The sequence below is a fragment of the Artemia franciscana genome, chromosome 11 (genome assembly GCF_032884065.1).
Source record: "Artemia franciscana chromosome 11, ASM3288406v1, whole genome shotgun sequence".
In the NCBI taxonomy this organism is placed as follows: domain Eukaryota; kingdom Metazoa; phylum Arthropoda; class Branchiopoda; order Anostraca; family Artemiidae; genus Artemia; species Artemia franciscana.
The window spans coordinates 17231332-17257226 of NC_088873.1; the positions used below are offsets into that span (position 1 = coordinate 17231332).

A 25895-nucleotide genomic window follows, 5' to 3' on the forward strand; every position below is an offset into this window, starting at 1 on the left:
GTTCAAAGAAATATTATCATTTATTTTGAGACTAATTCCGATTGATTCCCGAACCACCTGTTTTATCCCCAAATCATTACTTATGAGTGAAGATTTTTCAAAAAGTATCATGTGAGATGGATTATTAAATATATGCCAACCTAAAGCAGAATCACAGGAGTTGTTGGAACTATTTGAAATTAATGCCTTGTCTATGTCTTTTTTTATGCTGTTGTAACCGTTTTTCCTGTGATTGTGGAAATTACTATGTCGGCAGGACCCATCAGAATCTAGAAAAACCGTTACAACAGCATAAAAAAGACATAGACAAGGCATTAATTTCAAATAGTTCCAACAACTCCTTTGTTTCTGCTTTAGGTTGGCAAAATAGTAATACTACTACTAATAATACAAATACCACTACTATGACTACTATTAAAAGTATGCGTAAGGGTATGAAGGTGAAATTTTCAAGGAATTTTTTTTGGGGGATGAACCAAACCACAACACACCATCTTTATACAAGTTATCAAAAGGGCGTATCGGCAATATTTTACGAACAGTTTCGTGTTTGAAGTTGAAACTATCAGGACTTGTTGTGGGGGATGTTGGACTAGCCAAAAGAAAATATTTGCATCCTATTACGACAGCCTCTACTTATACAACTACTGCTGCTACTATTATTACTGCCTCTACTACTACTACAGCTATAAAAGCTAGGACTATTACTATTCATTTTTCTGCTAATACTACTACAACTGCTGCTGCTAAAACTAAGGGTATTAAGACGAAACATTTGGAAAATAATTGAAAATGTATGGAATTAAATAGAAACATACTATGTCCACACAGATTGTTAAGAGGGCGTATCAGATATGCTTCAGGAACGGTTCATGATATTAAGGTTAAACTTTCAGCATGTATTGAAGGGGACCTTGAAGAAACCAACTGTGCACAGCGCATACAGCTACTAAGGTTACTACAACTATTGCTTCCTTACAAGCTTTGAGCATTAAGGTGAAGCTTTCAAGGAAAATTTAGGTGAATGTTGAGCTAAGTCAAGAAGATCTAGCGTCATTTTTAATAGCCAATAGAGATTGGAGGGCAAGCAGCCCTTCTCCCAAGCCAATTCATTTTCCAAACACATCTAGTCAAAATTTTTAGACAATCATTTTGTTCAGCTTAGTAGAACGGTACAGTGCCGATGTATCTAGGGATATTGGGGATTCCAGCCCCTCCCCCCCCCCCAATTATGTATTCGGCCCATTGTGCTTTGAAACTAAGTCAAAAGGCGATGTGTACATGGTTGTCAATAAGATACCTCAGCAATATATTGAGAACGACTGGGGGCATTAAATTGAAACTCTCGGGCCTACTACTATTACTTCTTTTGTTCTTACAATTGAAATTAATCAAAAGAGTATAAAAAGAGGGCAAGTTTGATCCTTGGTCTCCAAAAAGGTTTGGCTCACCAAATTGAAAAATTAGGAGATTGTGAACAAAATCCACTCACACTATACACATGCTATTTGCCAGGAAGGTCTATCACCAATATCACAGGAATGGCTGAGTATATTAAGTTAAATCATTCAAGCTATGTTGAGGTACATATTGAAAAATCATCGGAGAGCAAGCAGTCCAACCTCTATGGCTCGACGTGAGCTCACAGCCCTCGGGAAGAGAGTTGTAAATTTTACAGTTTGTCCATTGTGTACATTAGAGATTTAATATAGGGAAAGGTAGAATGTCTAATCCTAGGTTCGTACCAAAAAGCTTAGGGTATTAAGGTGGAGCTTCAGTAAATTCTGAAGAACATGTTCAACTATATCTAAAAGACCCTATATACATCCAGATTATCCAAAGAACAAATCTAAAATATCTTAGGAGTTCTATTTAGGAGTTCAGGGGTATTAGTTCTATTACTGCTTTCACTGCAAGAACTTGTAACTTTGACAATTTGTGGCTAAGACTTTGACCGCTAACACCTGCAGCTACGACTAATTACAACTGTGACTACTTTCCCTTGAAAATTTTGGCGACTGTCACTACAACAACCTGTGACTGTTACCACTTGTAACTGCTACTGTAACTACATGCATGCGACTATTTTGGTTGCGGGAACTAGCGACTGAGATTACTTGTGACTACGACTGCGACTACTTGTGATTGTGACTTTTTGTGACTGTGGCTACAAGTCCTTGCTGCTGCCATTCATTGTGACTGTGACTATGGCTACTTCCGACCGTGACTGCTTGTGACCGCAACTACTTGCGACTTTAACAACTTACGACTTCGACTACTTGCGACTGTGACCACTTGAGACTGCAACTGCTTGCGGCTGTGCTACTTGTGTTTGTGACTGTAGCAGCTTGTGAATGAGGCTACTTTTGGCTGCAATTATTACTTCCCTGATTACGGATGATACTATCACTACTATTGTCACTACTATCGAACTAAATAACAAAAGTTTTAGGGCATCCAGATTGTCAAAAGGGCTTATATGCAATATAAACGGGACTGCTAAATGTATTAGATTGTAACCTTAGAATGTAGACAAAGATGTAAAACTGAATCAAAAGGCACCACGTGCATTCAAGTTTTCAAAATTGCGTAACTGTAATGTCTCAGAGACAACTAAGTGTAATGAGATGAAACTTTCCTTGAATGTTAAGGAAATTTTGTTTCCTTGAACAAAATCAAACGATGTTGTGCGCATCTCGCTTGTTAAAAGGGCATATGTTTAATATCTAAGGAATATCTAAGGATACTTTCTAATTTTTTCTGGATTGTTGGTGGAAATATTAAACTAAAACAAGACACTATGTGCATCCTGGTTTATGAAATTGTATGTTGATAACTTCGAAGACCACACTGCCTTTCCATGACGAAAGTAATACAGTTCAAAATAGGGATGAAATCTTTTAATTGACAGTGAATATATATAAAAATTATTTAACTGGATATTTCGAACACACATACAGTGTTCATCATCAGCAGTAAAACTTAAAGACATGAATAAAAATAAACAAAATTTATACCTAATAAACTAATTACATATAGTTTATCGCTCTTATTTATAACAATAACACCTAGAAACGATTCTTTTCTTGATTTGTTATAATTTTGTTCGAAATAACTCCTGAATGGCTTACTAGGTCAAGCATCATTCTAAAAGATCGACGACCACTGTAGTTTAAGCTATTTTGTGACATTTTGGATACATTCCAAATATTAAGTTGCAGTGAAACCGTAACCGTTCTTCTTATGTAATGTTTTTATACCTCCAAGACACTGATGACTTCGTAACTTAAAAACATTATATTTTTATAGTTAATCCATCTTAAGAACATTATTCATGTCTATATGCTTCTTGGCAGTGGTTGTAAGTACTAGTCAATTCAGCAACCAGTAAAGCTCATATTTCTGTAAACAGCATTTGAATTCTAATATTTTTCAGACATTAAAGTATGCAAGTAAATGGAAATAAGTTTTCATGACAAATTTTAAATCATTACACCTTGCTGCTAACGTTACAAATTTTCCGTCAAAAGAACATTGGTTTCTACGACAAGCCGCCGAATAAGTGGAGCTTGAAGCAACCAAAATTTGGAATCTGGCGCAAAGAAGAATGTCTTACTTTTTATATTGTTGGCAACACTACACATCTGAAAAGTATAAATCAAAGAAGCAGAGAAAATAGCTGTTGAGTTAACAGACGACTACAAGTCGAGAAGATTGAATTTACTTACCGAAGTGTAGTTGTTGAGGCCAATGCCTTACTTATAGTTTTGAAACTTTTTACAGTTTGACTTGGACTAAACTAGGATAACTCTAACTTTTAGCCTCTTGGCTACTTTGCTATTGTTTCTCTCATAGAACCTTAAATCAGATTAGCCCACATCTTCGTATATTCCAGAATCAAAGCTGATTGCGTACTTTTGACATGGCCTCTCCTATTATACAATTTATCTTGGATTTTGTTGCACTTGTCATTGGTAAGCTTTTTTTCTAATTATAGGCAGGGGCAAATCTTCAGCATTTGTATTGTGGTTCAAGAGGGGTCCATATCTGGATAGTCTAGGGGCATGGGCTATATAATACCTTTCTCTTCAAAATATTGGGTGCTTTTTAGTGCCTGAAAGGAAGTTGTCCCTCAGTATTTGGAGGAAAAACTGTAATCCATTAAGTAGCCTAACTTTAAAAGTGTTGCTTATTTTAAGCTTCAAATTTGTTCTTTACTTTGGTAAAATTCTAGTTGATTGACTTTTGGCTATCTTGGAAAGGGGTTAGGTTAGAAGAATGAAACTTTCAGGGATGATTCTAAAGGCTAAAGTATGTCCTGGTAAGGTATTTTGAAATACTCATCTTCGCTCCTTTTCCCTCTAGAGGGCCCTGACCTGTGATGACCTTTAAAATTGTCTTTGCACATCTCAGAGTCTGACAAGACCTTTTCAATTGTTTTTACACATTTTTTAGTTTTGCTTTCACTGCAAATCAATATATTTTTTTTTCACAGAAGGTATAGAAAGTTGTGTCTGTCTTTGACAAATAGGGTAAAATTCTAGTTAATTGACTTCTTGCTATCTCAGAAAGGGTCTAGATTAGGAAAATGAAACTTTCAGGGATAAATCTACAGACTAAAGTATGTCACAGGAAGGTATTTTGAAGCAACTACCTCCACTCCTTCTCCCTCTGGAGAACCCTGACCTTTGATGACCTTTAAAAACATGTTTGTTATAAAAGTGAAACCTTGCAAAATAGATCTTCTGCTTATTTGAAGTACAACAAAATTGTTTTCAGCTTCATAACTTGGCTCAATTCCATTTTATAAGGTTTTTAAGATATGCAAATACATTTCCTAAATTTTGAAAAAAAAAATTGATATGGCTCAAAATTCTACTCAAATGACAGGAATTGCATTTTTAGAACTAAAGGCAGAGAAAAAGCAACTAGTAACTGAAAATTAAGTTAAAATGTTGTTTTGTCAAAATTTCAATAGGTGAAACCTGTCATGTAGGCAAATTTCAGGGCCCTCTAGAGGGAGAAGGAGTGGAGGTGGGTACTTTAAAATACCTTCCCAGGACATACTTTAGCCTGTAGACCCATCCCTGAAAGTTTCATTTTTCCTAACCTAAACCCTTCCTGAGATAGCAAGAAGTCAATTAACTAGAATTTTACCGACAAATAGTTTATGTCTTCCTTATTTATGGTTTGTTGTTAATAAAATTTTATTTATTTTATCTATTATTACTGAAGACAGTATTTTGGTTTCTTAGACATACATTTGGAAATACTTAAGAAATTGTCCATACTTTTATATATTCTTCTTATATAATTGTTATTAGTTTTATTGTTTATATTGCATCATTCCATAGAGATTTACCACACTTTGACATCCATCATCTCAAATTCTGACAAGACTTTTTGGATTATTTTTGCATAATTTTTAGTTTTGGTTTTATCAAAATCTTTTTTTTCACAGAATTCCAAGCTATAAATATAGTAAATTTGGTGGAATATTTGGACATTGAAGCAAATTATTTCTCTCTTATCCTTGTGTTGCTTAATCTTATCATTTTTGTTTAACCATTTTTGGTTTTGACAAGAATTTGAAGAAATTAAATATCAGCTGAGGGACAGAGTGTGGTGTAGGGGACAAACTTGGGGCTAGGGGGAGCAACTTGAGGTCTGAGGGCAGTTGTCCACTGCCCTATAGCAAATTACACCCTGGTGACAAGTGGTGCTCCTTTAAGTCTTGGATATATATATATATATATATATATATATATATATATATATATATATATATATATATATATATATATATATATATGTCTGAGTGTATGAATATATATATATATATATATATAAATAAGTTGTATGTATGTATTTTTGTATGTTTGTGGGTTTGTATATGATGTCTGAAAAATAAAGAAGAAAAAGAAAAAAAGGTAAAAAAACTAATGTGCCAGTATTTATTGTTAATTAAGCAGAATAAAAAATCCCTATGATCTTTTGTAGGTGCACTTTAGTTAGAATTCAGCTAAAATATAGTTCATCCTGATGTCTATAAGGTGTTTTTTTTCCCTGAAGAATAGATGCATCTTCATAATTTTTTAGGCAGGACTTCATTAAAGGAAGTTTTTTCATTAAAGTAACTTCATTTAAAGTAACATAAAGTAACTTGAACCTGGTTAGTAAGCTAGCAACATTTTCGTTTAGGCAGAGTTGAGGAGGCTTTTGTATTATGTTGTTGGTTGAAAAATGAATTAAAGGAAATAACCTTAGTTAATCCTGAAGAGAAGAGCTTCATCTCCAAAATTTTTCTTAGAATCCTTTGGCTGAATGTAAAAAAATTAATAAATTTACCATGATCAATTGAAAAAATTATTATGAAAAAATTACTTATCCTGTATGTTGGTTATTTTACTGAACAGAATATCACCTGTTTTTGTTGTTTTCACTAGTTATAATTCAATTCCCTATAAGACAATATAATCTGTCTTAGAAAGTTGTATTCAAAGGCATATTGTTAACCAAGTAGAAATTTTTATTTTTCTCTGTGCATTTTTGGCCATAGAGCCTTACTGTGGAAATCTGATGAAATATTTGCCTTTATTGTTTAAATGCATTGTTGAATAACCTATCTAAACCTCTAATATACACTTTTTCTTCTCTAACAAAGTTGATGTTGTCCAGTTCTAGGATTTTCATAGAGAATAAACTCCATTTTATTTGTTTAGTGTCTGACATTCCACTGCTGTGATTGTATGTTTTTTTATCTTGTTAGTTGGCATAATCGTCTTGATTGTTCCCAAACTGTCAAATCCCCCTAAAGTTGGCTTCCATTGTGGCGATCTCTCACTCCACTATCCTTATAAAGACAGTACCATACCTACTCTTGTTATTGGTGGTATTTGCTTATTATCACCAATTTTTGGGGTAAGTTATTTGATTTTTGCATGAAGCTGTTTTAACCAGGAAAAGTTTGAGTTTTGCTACTTACCAATGCTAGATGCAGCAATTTCATATAATCAAAACGTATGGGTAAATAAAGTGCATGCTTTGACCTAAAATCATCCCAATTCTTTTTTAAAGATGGATGCTCAATAACCCAAATAAGTAAATTTTGAGAAACTAAAAAAAAGAAGACAGAATCACAAAAGAAATTTTCATATCTTTTCCCTCCATGTAAGACATTTGAGCAAGAAATTGAGAAACCTGATGTACTTATTAGGGTGCCACTTTTTCTATCCCATGGGCAAATTTCTGCCATACCATGCCTCTTTACATCATACACATACTTTTAACCATGAGTCCCATGTCTGTCACTCGTTCTGGTATTTTGATAATTGATTCTGTGGTGCACATCATTTGGTGCTCACAACTTTCAAAGTGAGTAACTCAGAGAAAAGGCCAATTAATTAGTTAAAGTAACCTCTTTGTGGTTCTAAAATAATTTTGTATATATCTTCTGTTAAATAAGTAATTTCGATAAAACCTAATAGAATAAAAACGAAAAATTTGTAGTGCTCAAAATTTATTCCACATTAGCAGTCAATATAACAGGGCTTATAGCAATAACCAGAGATGTGTATCTATTTCTACCTTAAAAACATAAAAACAAGCATGTTTAGTTTAGGTTTTGGACAACCTACTTACTTTTGGTCTTGCTTTTGTTGGAACTTTAGTTTCTTGGAATTATTTAATTGAGGCAATTTATGAATGAAAGTTTATAGATTTTTTAGTTATAATTGGCAAATTAAATTATCTTAACTAATTTTATGCATAGGAAGGTGATGAAACTTGCAGCATATTTTAGTTGTTTTTTTTTTAACCTATACAATGAAAGCTTTGTTTGAAGGCAGCTCTGGAATAGTTTTGCATCAACGTTTTTGGAAGTAAACTTGTGTTCACGGCACTTTAAAAATACAAGCTGTCATACATTTTCCATTCTTACAGTGTACAAAAATGAAATAGGAGCATACTGGGAAAAGATAGTACTTTTGATTTACCCTTATTAATGATGATAGAAAAGGTAAACAAATTGCTTCTAAACCAGGATGCTTTAAAAAAAGTAATTTAATCCAAAAGATCTGGTTTTTGCAAAGTTACAAGTGCCACAAACTTCATTCAATAAAAATAGCAGCTACTAGACGTGCACAAAATTATGCCTATATACTGTGGGATTGACGTAGCCTATTAAAATAAGATGCAATATGAGTATGAAACATACAGATGTCAGCCTTCAAGTATTTTCTTTACCCCTCCCCCACCAAAAAAAAAATCAGCATTATATTGTCACAAATTTGACTTTCAGACACACAAATTTGAGTTTCAACTCAAAACTGCTTTTTTATATAAAATAAGCCCCTTTTCTGAAACAACTTCTGTGTGTGGACTTTGTGCTTCCTCCTTTTTTCCACAATTATTTCCTGACATGCCCCAAGCCAGATCCTAATTGTGTACATATATTTTGGCAAATGACACTTTTTTGTAGTATTGAAGTCAATGCATTGACATAACAGATATAACAAGAATAAACATCTGTAATTGCTTAAAATGGTTTCTGAACATAAAACTGCTGTGCAAGCTTCATAGCTGTTTGTCTATTATTTGTCTATTTGTTTTGTCTATTCCCCAAACCACACTTGTTGATAAAAACAAGGTTAACTATGATTAATGTGTCAATAAATGTATTCTCTGCATAATTTGATGAGTTGGGTTATGGTCAACTCTCAAGTGTAACTTTTGTAATTATTATAATTTAAGAATTAACGACACTTCTTGACTACTATGGTCTCTGCGTCGGCCCTGCAGTGCATTCATGCAGCGTGATTCGATCTCTGGGCCCCGTATTACCAAGCTAAGGTCAAATCCACTGCGCCACCACAGGACACAACTTTTGTAATTAATCAATCAGAATGAAGATTCAAAAGCGAGTATGTGAAACTAGAAATGTTGAAGCCTGGAATTAGTTTTTGTTTCTGAATGATGAATTTGGCAAAATATATAAAAACTTAATAGTGCAGAACAAATAGTGTTGATGCATGTTTTGGGTATTTTTATCAACAAATGTGAGTATTGTGTCACTCAGACAATACTAAAACCTACCCAAAAAGGAATAGCAGGCTCTGAATAGGAAATACCCCAGGGATTGATACTGCTTGTTCTACTGATGTACGACTTGAGTATTTTTTTTAACAGATGTGAGTATTGTGTGGCTCAGACATAACTCTTGTGTTACTTTGCTTTTTGCTTTTTAATAACAAGCATGTTTTTGGCAGTGTGGCTTCCGGTTCTTCTTTTCTTCCTAATCGGAGATCCATACAAGCGTGGTTTCTACTGCTTTGATGAAAGTCTTAACTATCCCTTCAAAGACTCAACAATATCCAGTCTTGTCCTTTTTTTGGTTGGTGTTTTCCTGCCTGTTTTATCGGTGAGTTTTACTTGTTATACTTTAGTGTTTCTTAATCTTACAAAATATGGGGTAAACCTAGTGCGCTAAGGGTTTCAAAATTTAAGAAGCTCATTCAGTGCGAATAAAAAGTTTTTAGTCAGAACTCCGTTTGAGTACCACTACTAATATTGTATTTGTGGATGAAATCACCTTTGGTAGAACAAATCCAGCCAACTCAGGCGCTGATTAGTCTAATGTGTAGATCTAGTCCAAAAATATTCTGATGGTTCAGCATACTTGCAAAGATCTAGTGATATACCATCTGTTCCATGCCTGCACACAGGGGTGATAGGGTGAACTTTCCCCTCTAACCTGATTTTTAGGAAAACAAACTCTCTCTCATAGTAATTTGAGAGAGAGCTCATTGAATCGCAAATTATCAAATAAGCTGTTGTCTCAAAAATGTATTACATAAAATTAAAACTTTATTGACTGGACCTACAACCCAAAAATAAATATGTTTTAAGAATTTCCTCTTTTTTGGAGGAATTTTATCTGGTGAACTATGTTAATTGGCTACCCTGCATTTATTAAAGATAGGTTTTACATCGAGAATCAACAAAAATATTTAACCGTTTCTCGTCAATAAAATGGAAATTTAAACAAAATCTTTTTTTGCAAAAACATATAATTAAAAAGTCAGTCCAAGAAAGCTTGTCTGCTAAAACTACGTAACAAAGCTTTTCGAGACACTTGAAATCGGTATATAGCAGGCTTTATACACAAGGCACTCATTTTCAATGTTAAGGCTATTATTAATATTTGAATTTTTATTGAAATTTTTTAGATGAGTGGACTCGGTCTATTTAATGCCAGATGTTTTCTTTACAAATAATTTGTTTTTTATAAGAAAAAAATAAAGTGAATGCAATGCTGGTTCTGACATTGCTATATTTTGTGTTTTGGATGTTCCAAAAACCATTTTTTTTTGTAAAAAAAGGTTTGCCTTGTGTTTTTTTTAAATCCAGTTCCAAATGAAATGAAGAAGCGGAAATAAAAATCCTGAACGTTCTTAAAAAACATTTCCTCATCCTGACTTCTACTCTTGCGGGGTTTGTTCAAAGTAAAATGAAAACTATTCAAAATAAAATTTTAAATATAATGAAATAAATATAATAAAGTTTGAAAAAAAGAAAATATAGCAAAGTAAAATTATATTTTATTTATTATATTAAAGTAAAACAATTCAAAATAGGGATGATACCTTTTTATTGACAGTGAATAGATATAAAATTATTTAACTGGATATTTCGAACACATATACAGTGCTCATCATCAGCAGTAAAACTTGTAAACTTGAATAAAACTTGAGTTTTACTGCTGATGATGAACACAAGGTCAAATCCCAAGGGTCAAATCCCAGAGATTGGCAAATTTTACTAAAAATTTGTAATGAATCAGCAATAAGAGGAGGGTTTTAGCTTACCTGGTCATGGACGTAAAAGGCAAAGTTTTAATAAGCATTGGTTTTAGTGAAGAATTATCTGAGATATCCATAGGCAATTGAGGTAAAATACCATTGACAATCTGTTAGCTTTAGTATTACTCATCTGGTATACAGGCTTACTTGTTCATCGTTTTCCATACGATGTGGACGTCCAGATCAAATCTTTCTCATTTAGGCTACCTCTAGAAAAAGCCTTTCAATCAAGGAAAACCACGAGACCAGGCGTAGACGTGGAGACGAAGGGGAGGAGGCTTCGTGCCCCTGTCAAACCCCAATATCTCTACCTTTTGTCATATTTCCTATTGGGTCTTATGCATACCCATATAATTTGCCTTATTTTTGTTATTTTTCGTAGTTATACCCCCCTCCCCTAATCAATTACTGTGTACGTTCCTGCTCAAACTAATACCCCCTACATTCGTACGACTTAGATTTCCAAATAGGCTCATAAATGTATAGAGATGTTCATAAAGTCACGTGTGTACTGTTAAAAATGTGCCCTTTTTTCCTTCTTTTTAATTTCGGAACATGTTCAACATGAGCAATTAAAAAGAATAGTCAGAGCAATAGAACAATGAATAGATATATATATATATATATCAAGGGGATTGATTTCAAGGTCGGAGAGGCTGGAACCGAAGACGTTAGGGCACTTTTGGGAACTATTATATTAGGACTATCATTATAAGACAATTGGTGACTGTTGGATTCAGTTAAAGTTGTGTCCAGCTTCCGATCTGCTGAGACCTCCGTGCTTAAACACGCATATTTAGTTAGGTGTGGAGGTTAACTAAATACGGATATGATAGTTCTTTTTTAGCACAGATAATAACGATGGTGACAAAGGGAAATTGTTGATTGCCAAAATTCAACATTTGGGGCTCTAAAACCAAATGCCTCTATGCAATTTGTTCACGTTGTAAATTTTATTTGTAGATGGAAGATACGTGAGCACAGATAACTGGTCAGACACATGCATAGGCACGAACTTTTTGCTAGATAGACCTAACATCGCACAAATCTTTGGAACCATAATGACGAACTTGGTTAATCTTCAAATCTTTGAACTTGAGCTTCTGATGTGGTACCATTAATGCATATGCCTGTCTTCCAGTGCATATCTAGTTTGCATATTTAAGTTATACGGATGGGTAGGAATGGTGTAATGGCTTGGGCGTAACTTGAACAATGACAGCGTTAATTACTGTATTCAGTAGCTTGAGCTTAAGTTACTGAACATTGAAACATGTTTGTAGATAAAGTCTTAAAATAAGGAATGTGTATTTGGCTGTCGAATCATCGAAAATTTACTGGGCACTACCATCTATTTTTCTTTACCATTTCTGTTTAGATGATTACTGTTGAATGGATCAAATATTCACAAGGTAGAAGAGGCCGGTATCTACCTCAAAAGTTGAAAATTGGTAAATTTACGTTGCACCCACTTGTGATTGAGCTTGGACATCTTATAGGAGCTTTTCTTTTTGGCGCTGGTTGTAGTCAGTTGGCCACGGACGTTGGTAAGTCCATCATTTTAATTGAAGTAATTTAGACTCAAAAACACTTCGTTGTTGGGATTTGATTTTTGTACTATGCAAATTTTACGATGTATTGGTATTTCCAGCGAATGGGGTAGCGACCTCTGGCTCCTAATATCGGCTCCCATGTTAATCCTCTTTTTTTTCTTTTATGGAATGAAGCCCTTCTTACCGTATAAAAACTGAAACAATTATGTTGTAATGTTTCATGACCCTTGGTTATATCTATGTCAAACAATTTTCATACTTGATGAGCATAGTAGATAATATAGATGCACAAAACTCTGAATCGAGGTGAGGGAGGTAAAAAAATGATAAAAGTACATTTTTTCTTTGTTGTTTGTCATTACAAATAGGCCAATGGCCTATTTATTAGGCCTGTTCCTTGGGAGAAAGGATCTCCATATTCTCTTTGGAACTGGCTACTGTCAGTTGGCCATAGACGCCAAAAGTCTTTATTGTTTCAGATAGGATGTTTTATGTTTCATGTTTCGTTTGTGATTGATTGTGGTATTTTTCTAGTAAAGCTATATAATCAAGAAGTTTTTCATTTGAGCACCAAATATGTGCATTTTTATATTGTTATTTGTCCAGGCAAAGAGGCCAATCTCAAGGGGGGGGTGATTCTCAAATTCCCATATTCTCTTTGAAACTAACTGCTATCAGTTGGCAATGGACCAGCTGACCATTTCGATTGCTGATTGGTAAAGTTTCATAATCCATGGCAATATTTATGTCAAAAAATTTTCAGACTTGATGAGCATAGTAGATAATATAGGTGCACACAGCTCTGAATCAAGGTGGGGGAGGTCAAAAAATGATAAAGGGGCATTTTTACTTTGTTGTTTGTCATGACAAAGAGGCCAATCTTAAGGAGAATGGATTCTCCAATCTCCATATTCTCTTTGGAACTGGTTACTGCCAGTTGGCCATGAACGCCAAAAGTCTATTATTTCAAATAGAATGTTTTATTTGTCATGTTTCGTTTGTGATGGATTACGGTATTTTTCTAATAAAGCTATATAGCCAAGAAGTTTTTTATTTGAGTACCAAATTAAAATTTGATGGCTTAACCAAGATCATAGAATACAACAAATAAAACCAACGATTGATAACTAAACAAAACTTGAAAAATTAAAAATCTTTTTCCATTTTATTGCGGTTATTCAATTGCCAATGTTTGCATCAAGTGCTCCAGCACTTTTTCATTGGCTTTCTATAAAGAGCAGATTGGTTCTATTCAACACCGACTCTAATTTTGTATGGAGGGGGGCAATCCCTGATTTGGGTAGGAAATCTAATGTAATGAATATCTCTAGTACAAGGGGATTGGTCATTAACCGTAATTTAGTGGGGATTTCCTTGGCAGTACTCTCAGAAGTGTACTGAAACTAATGGTAAGAATATTGCTGTTGCTGTTTTTATTTCGCTTTGAACATAATAGATGAGATATGAATCCGATAAAACAAGTCCTTTTTTGTTTAATCGGTTGCCATTTATGTGCGTGCGTTAATTGAAATGCCAAGCATGTGTGTTCTTTGGAATCTTGTTTGGTTCTTCTCAGACGGAAATTATGTTTCGGTAATATTTGAATTGTTTTGAAACTAATTTTTTGATTAGATTAACCTAATTGGATCCAGCACTTTGACTCTAAATAAGGCCGTATTTAGGGGGCCGTTACTGGGTTGACCTCCCCCCCCCCGAAATTTTTTTCCAATTCGTAAAAAAGTAACAAAACAGTATATATATATACAATTTTTTTGTGAGTTTTATAAAGCTTTTTTGTAGCCCTCCTCTGAAACCTCCTCCCCCCGAACATAATACTGGCTCTACAAATCCTGGCACTTGGAAAAAAAAACAGATTTGTCTTGTACAATAAGTATAAAGATTAAAAGTTTACAAACAACAGAACTTCTTCTGAACATGTTCCAGATCGTAGGAGACTCTGCTCGATGATTATGCACTATATTCATAACTGTAAGTGAGTCTTAAACAATATCATACATAAAGCGTAAAATTGCCCATTTTTCTTTCATGTTGTGTCGCTCACTAAGTTTTTGCGTTTTTTTTTTCCTCCCGAGTCTCTTTTTTGTATGATAGTTTTTGTAGCTTTTTTTAGTGCGGCCTTTTTTTTTGTTTTAATGGGATGTTTTTTTATCTGGTAAAAAAAGGCAGCTAACATGCAGAATTGGCGTTAAATTTATGAAATTCTGTATTTTGTTAGCTTCAGGCTGGAGAATGTTGTTGGGGGGCTTATGGGCAGAGAGACTTAGGTCTTGCAATTCTCGTCAAGATCAAATAACTTTTGGAGGCTGTTTCCCCTCCCTTTTCTTAACTTCTGCAAAATGACGTTTAATAATAACTTTAAGGGGTCCCTTAAATCTTAATAGTTTTAAATATTCAGAATCATCATGAAATGGAAATTTTTGCGTATACATTATTTACAAACACTTACTTATAAATTACTTACTTACATTACTTACAAACATAAAATCTCGGTTACTATTAGCATGGGTTGCTCTCTATTTACGGTTCGTTCTCCTCAAACTGTTTGGTGAATCCAGACTGCTGTGCAGTCTGGATTCAAACTGTTAATACAGAGTTTTCTCATTGAAATTTTTGAGAAAATCCTTTCCAAGAAAAGTTTAAATACTTGTTTTTGCTAAATTTTGACTTTCTTGAATACGTTTTGCTTCGACTGTGATTTTAAAAAGTCGTGGATGCATTTCATCTCCAAGATCTTACCCCTTTTTGGTGAGTTCCACCTTTTCTTTTTAAAGGTAATAATAAAGTTTATGATAATAAGTTTTTATAAATAAATTTTGTAAACTTAAACGTTTATGCATTTGAAATCAGTTACTACTGACCTAGGCTTTTCCCCTGTCCTCTGGATTTTGAAAAATATGCTTTTCAGTGTTTTATCAAAAACACCCATTTTTGGTATTTTGATTGAAATAATCTAAAAAACAACAAAATTCTCCCCTCCCTTAAAGTTTGAAAAATACATCTTGCCCCCTCCCAATATTATATTGAATTGGCGCCAATGATTCCGCTGCTTATAGCCTACTATCTATTGTTTTCTTTTTAATGTAACGCTCCAATTTCTGTATGAATTTCTGTATCAACAAAATGGTCAATTATCTTCTTTGGTCCAAGCTGTAATGACGATGGAATTGGTTCTTGTTTGGCGGCCTCAATCGAATTCCTATACCAAAAAGAGTTTAAATGCTGCGCGTAATTGCAAGTTTAGAACTGGTTTTGGACAATTAAGGATTACTCGTCTAGTGAACGATTTGTATTCCTTATATCGTTAAATATATATTCTTCAGAAAAGATGTTTAGAAATTCAACCATGAATATAAATGCCATGAGGGTGCTGCTTTTGGTAGTCTTGTAAAGTTGGTTGTTTCCTATGAAACACACTAGGCCTCATCTACTCTTACTATTTTCCTCCTTCCGTGTATCAGGTTGGGTTTTATTTAACACCAGGTCAAACGTGACCATAACCTTATTGGCTTTTGTGAAAAGAAAGTCGACCTTTGACATACGTCATCTTGTATGGTTTTGAGTAGTTTACTACTCAACTAAGTTTGCTATATCTGGATGTTTGTTCTTGCTATATTGATTAGCAAAAGCTCAAGTACTGCTAGTGGTCATTCTGGAACTTCAATCCTTAAACACAGTTTCTTCCATAACTTTCTTCACAGCCTTACAAGTCCAAAACTGAAGGTCTTAGAAACTTGGTTTTGCTTATCATGTAGTTTATTTTTCGTGTCCTGAAATGCATTCTCAGTTTGATCATTCCTACTTTAAATTTACTATTGCGAAATGTCAAAGATGCATCCTTTGAGAAACTGGGGGGTCACCGACTATTTAAGTTTGTGTGACAATTTCTAATGTTACCTTTGGATTTACCTTTGAAGTGTGGGTGCTTCGAAAAAGGAAGGAGAATTTGCAAGGAGTTTTCAAGAGAAAATGCCTACGGATTGTCTTGGGATCCGAGTGACTGACCTCAGAACCATGGATTGAGGAATTAATCATGGATTGTTTAGGGTACCAGTCTGGCTGATCGTATTTCAAACAGTAAGCTGTGCGAGAAATGTAGTTCAATTCCGCTTTCTATAATGAGATAAAGGTTAAGATGGCTAGGACACTTTCTGCGGATGAAAGATGACAGACTGCTAAAGATCGTCCTTTGTAGCCAACCATCTAGGGCCAAATGAAAGCTGGTCGTCCCTGAATGGAAACCTTTGAATGGATTGGGATGGAGGAGGAGCGTGCATAGCTGTGTTGGTCTCAGGTCGCTTGGTGCTGTAGTGGGTCGTTAGTAATAGTAGTAGGGTTTTATGAAACCTCAGCGCAAATATCCCTACAAGAAGAATTATTCTTCTCCTTTTTAGAATGTCTTCAAGTTAGATTTGTTTGAGTATTACAAGTGAGATTTATTAGTATAAAGTAGAACTTGTTTGACAGAAGTATGAAGAGACATACTTTTTAGTGCAAAAATTTTTGCCTAAGACTAAAAATGGTTAAAGCAAAAATATTAGAAAAACAATTATAAAAATCACGTCACTAAATTTACTAAAAATAAAAAAAGTTTTCCTGCTGCCCCCCCCCCCCAAAAAAAAGAATCTTTTAAGACTACGAAAAAGGTAAGTTTAGGGCCAAGGCCGTTATCAGGATTTTGTTTGGAGGTTGATTACAAAGAAAATTTTCAAAACCGTCACAAAAAAATTTATATGCATTTTTGTTACTTTTTTATAACTTGGACGAAAATTTAGGGATTGGGGTGAGTGGAGGCGGTTTCAAACAGGGTAACCCCCCCTCTTTGGATATGACTTTGATTACGGCACTCGTAACTTACTTTCTCATCTGTGTCCTTTCCATGTCTTATTTAATTTTTTTCTCGGCAACTTCGTATGTAAGGGATGGTCGTAGAAATCTAGGAGGAGGCTAGTTTGATTCGAAATTGAACATTGTAATCTTTTAAGGGTGAAAAGCCATTAGAGGGCAGCCAGTTCCCTCTCCCGTGCCCTTCTTTGCCACCTGCCCCTGCTAACCCCTTAAGACATCAGATCAAATGTTTGAGATTGTTTGTCAAATGTTGAGAATGTTTGAGATCAGATCAAATGTTTGAGATCATTTTATTCAGAATAGTCGAACGGTCCAAAAAACATGCCTTCAGCCTTGGGCAATTACTATAAATTATGCTAATTGCCAGTTGGTCATAGGTAAGTTTTCTAGTAGAAAACAGGGGTGTTATTCGTTGTAAAAGAAAAAGCGCCACTGATAACCAGGACCTTATCCAGGATTTTTTTTTTGGGGGGGGGTACAAAATTTTTTAAAAAATGTATCAAAAACTAGTTTATATTCATTTTGTTACGTTCTTAGGAGCCGGACAAACATTTCAGTGGGGGGGGGAGTTAAACCCTCTAGCTCCTTGACTGAAAGCATTCTTTTTTAAGAATATTTTCTGCTTCAGAAAAAGGTTATAACATGCTGGAAATCTTAAATCAATTTTGTCTTTGAAACCCAAGAAGGGCAATTTATTATCCATATTTCCTTCTGAAACAAGACGTGTCGTCAACTTAATTATGGTTCATGTCAAACTCCCCTAAAATTGCTTATCCAGGCAAAGAAAAAACTTTGCACACATTTGTGGCTCAAATAACAGACCATTCATAAAATCGTAAGAAATTTATTAACTAATTGGTTCCATATAAAATGTTAGGGAGGTCACAATTCTGTCTTCTCTTTATTTGAGGGCATTTGAATTCTGTTTGGGATATAAACAGAGCAGCTCTAAGGATTGGTGGCGCCCAGGGAAAGTACCCACTCGTGACTCAAATATGAGCAAAAAACCCAAACCAAAGTGAAAAATCTTGTCCAAGTGGGCCATCTCCCAGCCGCAGTGCCCCCCAGCTGCGGTGCTCGGGGTAGCTGACCCGATTGCCTCCCCCCATTTGAATGGCTCTGGATATAAATATGGTAGGTTGAAAGGATCTTTTTCCTCTACAAGATAACCAAAGAAAAGAGTCTTGTGTACAGTTTTTGTAATACGTCCCAGAGAGTAAAGGTAACTTATAAGAGTGGAATCTGGCGCTAGTATCGAAAAAAACCTTCAACGTTATCTAGCGTTGGCGAAACTTGACAATTTTTTTAAGCTTAGTAATCGTTTTCTGTCAGGAACTGAGATCAGACTCTTATTGCTACACTTATTTTACCTACTACACAAGTTAAATTAATCAAATGCCAAGCGTCGCCAAACGTTAGATAGCGTGGACGTTTTTTTGCGAACTGGCTCTAGTTCCCGCTCTCATAAGTTACCCATAGACTTTTGATATGTCCTTTATTCAGTCGCTGTTCATCCTAATATCACAAAATCCGGTAGAAACAGTGTCTTTAACCTCAATTCAATTCACTGTGTCATGAGCAAAATCCTGAAAAATGACTAAATGCTTTTTAAGTAAGGGATAGGGCGATAGCCTCAATGTTGCATAACCCATCTTGTCTGAGAGGTCTGAACCCCTTAGTGCACCTCAGGATCATTGTAGCCTATCTGTTTGAGAGAGTTAGAGGTATTATACATCAGTGTTCAAAAAGGTGAGTGCACAAATGAAGTCAGGCGCTTGACAAGACTTGCTAGAGAATGGTGATAATAGTTCCTTATATAGAAGTTTGGAATCTAGAATAGTCGAACAAGCTCCTGCTTAAACTTGCACCGGAATTGGAAGAAATATATTTTTGGGGTCAGTTTGACAATTTTCAGGCCCAATTTCGTGTAGGTACTCAGAATCCCTGACCTCATCCTCCCAAGATTTTTGGGAAAATTAAATTAGGGACAGAGTTTCCAAAGGGATTCTGAGGACTGTTATTAGCCATAAAGAAACCATCATGGAGAAGACCAAGAGCTACTCCGAAGTCGTGCTAAAAATTCATGGAAGAGATCGTGTTAAGCCTAAATAAATGTATGGAGCTAAAGTGAGGTCATCTCGAACATCTGCTTAATTGACCGTTGCAGAAGGATGGAATTAATGTTGCTGCTGAAAGTTGAAAACCTTTGATATCCGGAAAAATTAAATAATCGAGTTGGAGTAAGTGGCTAATCCACATAAAATATTCCTAACAATTACGTTTAATGATAGTGAAAAGGACAGGAGACTGGAAAGAAAAACAGCTATTAACTTAATGTTTAGAAGAAAGTTGGATGTACAAATAGTTACTATGTTGCATTTGTTTAGGTGTGGATAATTAATTTATGTATTTCTAATTGGCGCAGGAGTGTTCAAAGCTCTGCTGGTCTCAAACGGCTTATTGTGGTGTACATTGTTGGTAGTAATAATCTTGCCTTTGTATATTTTTTTTCTTTGTTTTTCAGCACTGCAATTTGTTCGTCGCCACAGCCAGTTTCAAGCTGCTATTCTCATAGGTGCTCGGGAGTAGTTGAGATTTAAGGCACTTAAAATTTACTTAAGCATGAAGTGAACATTTGTGCAAACGGGCTGTATACATATATTCCTCCTATTTAAGCAGGAGTTCCTCCTATTTATTATTCTTCTTATTTATGAATATTTCTTCTAAGATTTTTCCGAATGTCTGGTGTTTCTGACCTCCTCCATCCTTTGCTCTTCCAAAGGCTTCGGTATGTGCGCCTATCTTTAAACATACCATGCGTATATATTTGGATACAATGAGAAGTGCCTGAGTACTATCCCCCTCTCTCCCATCCCCCAAAAATTATCCAAGGGTCTTCTCACCCCACTACCGGATTAAAAACAATTTTGTGGGGGAAGTATCGATATTTTGGCCTAAAAACCTTCCTATTTTTTAAACAGTTCGTGGTAACGAACTGTAAGGAGCGACCCGGCTCAATAGTAACCGAAACACTAAGAAAACGAAATTTTGATACCATATATGATATATATATATATATATATATATATATATATATATATATATATATATATATATATATATATATATATATATATATAAAAATTGGATTATTTAGGCTGATTTCAAATATAGAAGTTTCAATAAGTTTAGTCTTACCCATCGAAAGCTACCAGTCCAAGAAAATTTGTCTTATTTTCGAAAAAGGGGGAAATACCCCCTAAAAATCATAGAATCTTAATGATAATCACACCATAAAATTCAGTGTATCAGAGAACCCTACTGTAGAGGTTTCAAGCTCCTATCTGCAAAAATCTGGAATTTGGTAATTGTTGCCAGAAGAAGGATCACGGATGCGTGTTTATTTGTTTTTTTTTTCAGGGGTGATCGTATCGACCCAGTGGTCCAAGAATATCGTGAGAGGGCTCATTCGAACAAAAATTAAAAGTTATAGTGCCCTTTTTAAGTTACCAAAAAAATTGAAGGGCAACAAATCCCGCTCATTTCTTTTACCCAAGTCACCCGATCAAAATTTTGAGGTAACCAATGTGTTCAGCATAGTCGAAAAATGTACTAACTATGTCTTTGAGGATGACTTAATCCCCCACTGTCCCCGGGGAAGGGCTGCACTTTATGAACTTTGCCCATTTTTTACATATAGTATTGGTTATTGGGAAGTATTGGGGTAGGGGGACGGTATTACCCGGGAGGATCTTGTCCATGAGGAAGGGACATTTCTATGAAGGGGTGCTGGATTTCCCTGCATTATTTGAAAAGCGATCAGAAATTAAATAAAAAACAAGTTTTTCCAACTGAAAGTAAGGAGCAACATTAAAACTTAAAACGAACAGAAATTATCACGTATAGGAGGGGTTTGCCCCAGTCAATGCCTCGCTCTTTAAGATAAAGTTTTTTTCAGTACTATCAAAAGAGCTATTTAGTCTAACTAAACGGCCTTTGTGATTAAGGGGTCATTCTTAAAGAATTGGAACATAATTCGAACTTTAGCGTAAAGAGCGAGGTATTGACTAGTGAGCGAACCCCCTCATATACGTAATAATTTCTGTTCGTTTTCAGTTTTAATGCTGCTCCTTACTTGTCTTTGAAACACTTGTTTTTTTTTTATATTTATCAAGTCTCGGTACTTGTTAAATATGCGGAATACACTCAAGAATTTCGACAAAAATCGGTTTGCCTTTCGCAGTCGGTTATGATTTGCTTATTTTGAGTGAAAAAATCTACGATGTAGTTATATTTCAATTAGATATTCAATATGTAGAGATGGTTACGGGTTAGATATTTAATATAATGTGTTCTGCGCGGCCTGCTTTCCATAATTTTTTTGTTTCAATAATGTTGTTCCTAAGTATTATATTATCATCATATTTTAGTATATATTTCATTATGATTAACCTAACTTCACTTCTTGGGTGTGTTTCGTATAATTAGCAAGTACCCAAGTCTCTCCCACCCCCTCCCCTTCCCACATAAAAGTTTTGGGCTCTCTTCTCTGAAGTCCCTTACTATGCCTCCGGGTGTGGAATAATTAAAACGTTGATTATGCTTCAGTTGTGAATTTTTTCTGACAATTATTTACACAAGTTAAACTGGGTACCACTGAAGCTTTTTACAGAGACGGAAGGAATCTGTCAAATTTCTAGTTTCAATTTAGGGTGATAAGTGATGAGAATGAACGCCGAAGATGAATTTGCAATCCAATTAGTCTGCGAGACAGAGTCAAATAAATCAAAACATTCAAACCCTAAAAACCTCTCTTGAAAGATTGCTCTCTCGAGTGTTTTCTCAAGGTTTTTCGGTTTTGAACAGGCAGCAACCATATTAGATTTCAAATTACGGTCTCATTCTTTTTTTTTCTGATACAACTGTCAGACCGTGATACGAACATGTATTAGCTTTTTAATTTAATGCGCATCTTGACTACAAGTCTTTCGAAGAGATCACTTGAAACATGTTTTGTATTTCTTAAATGAAAATTCAACACTGGAAATTGAAAAACATTGCTGACTTTTTAGCATCATTTTGAGTCACTGATTTATAAATTGCATCAAATTCCATCAGATTTATGTATGGCTTCTATCCTTTTTGCAGTTCATTCTTGGTTGCTGTTCTCAGCAGTTGGCAAATCGAAATTTAATTGAGATGCCGGTGGTCTATAAAGCCTTTTGCTGGGCTTTCTCAAAGAATTTAAACATTTTGAACAACATACAGACTATTTTTCTTTTTAAAGGGCGAATTTGGAGACGGTTCTATCATTTACGCAGGGACATTGTGGGCAAACTATTTACAGAGGGGTTTTTTGGGGGAGACAGAGGAGGCACTTGCCCCGGGTGTAGAAATTTTTGGGGTGGAAATTTCTGATAAATAATCTAACGGTTATAATCATTTTTGTATTATTTTATTTTAACGTTTATTTTATATTTAAATGAGGTAGAAGGCGTAGTTGAAAGTTTTTTGTTAATAAGTGAAAGTTTTGTTTAGATTTGGCCTGAAAATCTTTGAGAGACAGGTGGGGGGGTGCTAATCAGGATTTTGCCCCGGGTGGAAGAGGCTAGAACCGCTACTGACTATTTAATGCTTTATTTGTGCTCTTTCCAAATATAATAATAATTTCACTGGCAAATCCAATTTATTGCCATTAGGTGGACCCTAATATGACATTTAATTCCATTGAAATCACTTAGACAGAGTAGTTTTTACGGGTCGAGAGTTCAGAAAACCTGTGTTAAAGAAGAGTGCATGATCCATCATGAGATGAGAAACAACGAAGAAGAGAGAGAGAGAGAGAGTAGGATTTATTGACAAAACATATAAACAAAAAAATATTGCTACTTCCCCTAAAAGTAGCCCTTGTCCGTGGAGGATGTAGAGAAAACCAAATCCTTAAAACAAAAAGAATATTTGGCCACCTACACAGCTAATATCGTCACACTAAACAATAAATACAAAAGAGTATCATATATTATACTTTTTCTCCTGGATAATCATATCAACAAAACCCCCACAGTAAATAGATCAATCTACCAAAACTCAGCAAAAAGTAGTTCCTTAAAAGTTTCTCTAAACATGTTGGGGTCTCCAGTAATCTTAATATCACTAGTTAAACTATTCTATTTCTGTGTACCTCTATAAACAAGAGCTAAGAGTTCATATGGCACTTGTGACGAGGCCGGAAGAGCCAAGAGCTCATATGATATGAGCTCAAGCAAAATTCTAAGAATCAACAGATTGATTTAGAAGGAAAATCAGTGGCTTAATGCCGGTCAGGATTTAAAATAAGAGCTCTGAGTCACGAGATCCTTCTAAATATCAAAATCTATTAAGATCCGATCACCCACTCGTAAGTTAAAAACACCTCATTTTTTCTAATTTCTCCTCTCCCTTCAGCCTCCCAGATGGTCGAATCGGGGAAAACGACTTTATCAAGTGAATTTCTGCAGCTCCCTGACGCGTCTACCAATTTTCATCGTCCTAACACGTTTAGAAGCACCAAACTCGCCAAAGCACTGAATCAAACCCCCTAACTCCCCCAAAGAGAGTGGATCCAGTCCGGTTACGTCAATCACGTATCTACGACATTTGCTTATCCTACCGACCAAGTTTCATCCCGATCTCTCCACTCTAAGCGTTTTCCAAGATTTCTTGTTTCCCCCCCCAGCTACCTCCAATGTCAACAGATCTGGTCGGGATCGGAAATAAGAGCTCTGGGACATGAGTTCTTTCTAAATATCAAATTTCATTAAGATCCAGTCACCCGTTCTTAAGTTAAAAATACCTCAATTTTTCTATTTTCTCCAAATTACCACCCCTCAGCTCCCCCAAAGAGAACGGATCCGTTCCAATTATGTCAATCACGTACCTATGACTTGTGCTTATTCATCCCATCAAGTTTCATCCCGATCCCTCCACTCTAAGCTTTTCCCAAGATTTCTTTTCCCCCCTCCAACCCCTATGTCCCCATATCCGATTCGAATTGAAAATGGAGCATCTGAGACATAAGATCCTTCTATATATCAAGTTTCATTAAGATCTGGTCACCCATTCGTAAGATAAAGATACCTCAATTTTCACGTTTTCCAAGAATTCCGGTTTCCCCCTCCAACTCCCCCCAATGTCACCGGATCTGTTCGGGTTTTAAAATGAGAGCTCTAAAGCACAAGATCGTTCTAAATACCAAATTGCATTAAGATCTAATCACCCGTTCGTAAGTTACAAATACCTAATTTTTTTCTAATTTTTCCAAATCACTCCTTCGTAAGTTGAAAATACGTCATTTTTTTCTAATTTTTTCGAATTACCCCCCCCCCCAACTTGACCAAAGAGAGCGGATCTGATCTGGTTATATCAGTTACGTATCTTGCACTTGTACTTATTCTTCCCACCAAGTTTTTATACTGATCTCTCCGCTTTAAGCGTTTTCCAAGAATTCCGCCCCCCCAATGACACTGGATACGGTCGGGGTTTAAAATAAGTGTTCTGAGTTGCGAGGTCCTTCTAAATATGAAGTTTCATTAAGATTCCGATCACTCTGTCGTAAGTTAAAAATACCTCATTTTTTCTAGTTTTTCAGATTTAACCCTCCCCCCCCAACTCCTCCAAAGGGAGCGGATCCATTCCGGTTATGCCAATCACATATATAGGACTTTTGCTTATTTTTACCACCAAGTTTCATCCCGATCCCTTCACTCTAAGCGTTTTTCAAGATTTAATGTCCCCCCCTCAACTCTCCCCAATGTCACCGGATCCGGTCGGGATTTTAAATAAGTGCTCTGAGACACGATATCCTTCCTTACATCAAATTTCATTAAGATCTGATCACCCGTTCGTAAGCTAAAAATACCTCATTTTTTCAATTTTTTTTATTTAACCGTCCCCCCACCCCCTCAGTTGGTCGAATCGGGGAAACGACAATTTCTAATTTAATATGGTCTGGTTCCTGATACGCCTGCCAAAATTTCTTCGTCCTAGATTACCTGGAAGCGCCTAAACTGGCAAAACCGGGACAGACAGACCGACCGACAGAATTTGCGATCGCCATATGTTACTTGTTAGATATTAAGTGCCATAAAAACATGAACGGGAAGAAAAATCTCTTGGTACATAGAAGTCAACACTACCCCTTGTATCGTGAGAACGAACAGTAGACCTAATGGACAATAAATCACCAAAACAACAGGCTGAATAAACCACAATACGTAGAATTCACGAAGGCCTGCAGCCGGGAAAATTTTCAAAGTTGGGTAAGTTTCTCCCAGAGACTTACTTGAAGATATCCCGGCTAAAATCGTTACTGCATGATTTTTTAGAATTCTTATTAGTTTTAGGATAGAAGGAAAAGTAGAGAGCCAAATACTTAAACAATAAAGTATATACGGGTGTATTAAAGAAAATTAAATATGGCGGAGGACATATTTAGAAAAACAATGTTAGAGTTTCTTCATTATGCCTAAATTTCTAGCCAGAATTTTACTAGTTAAAGTAACATGTTGCTTAAAAGATAATGTCTCAACTATGTTAATTCTTAGTTTATTTACCCTCAGTCATGCTACAATTCTATTAA

The 25895-nt window shown here is 35.3% G+C and overlaps 1 protein-coding gene across 2 annotated transcripts in view; it reads left to right on the plus strand.

The window, feature by feature from the left end:
- The first annotated feature begins 3639 nt into the window (after positions 1-3639).
- Positions 3640-25895, plus strand: part of LOC136032900 (putative phosphatidate phosphatase) — a 53521-nt gene continuing 31265 nt past the window's right edge. Inside the window, exons 1-3 of one of the 2 annotated variants that reach the window (XM_065713334.1) lie at positions 3640-3974; positions 6770-6921; positions 12238-12406. In XM_065713334.1, the coding sequence (XP_065569406.1) occupies positions 3923-3974; positions 6770-6921; positions 12238-12406 (373 nt within the window). In that variant the 5' untranslated portion in view covers positions 3640-3922. Of the gene's footprint in view, positions 3975-6769; positions 6922-9266; positions 9419-12237; positions 12407-25895 lie in introns of both variants that reach the window. The other variant, XM_065713333.1, reaches the window with a different exon arrangement.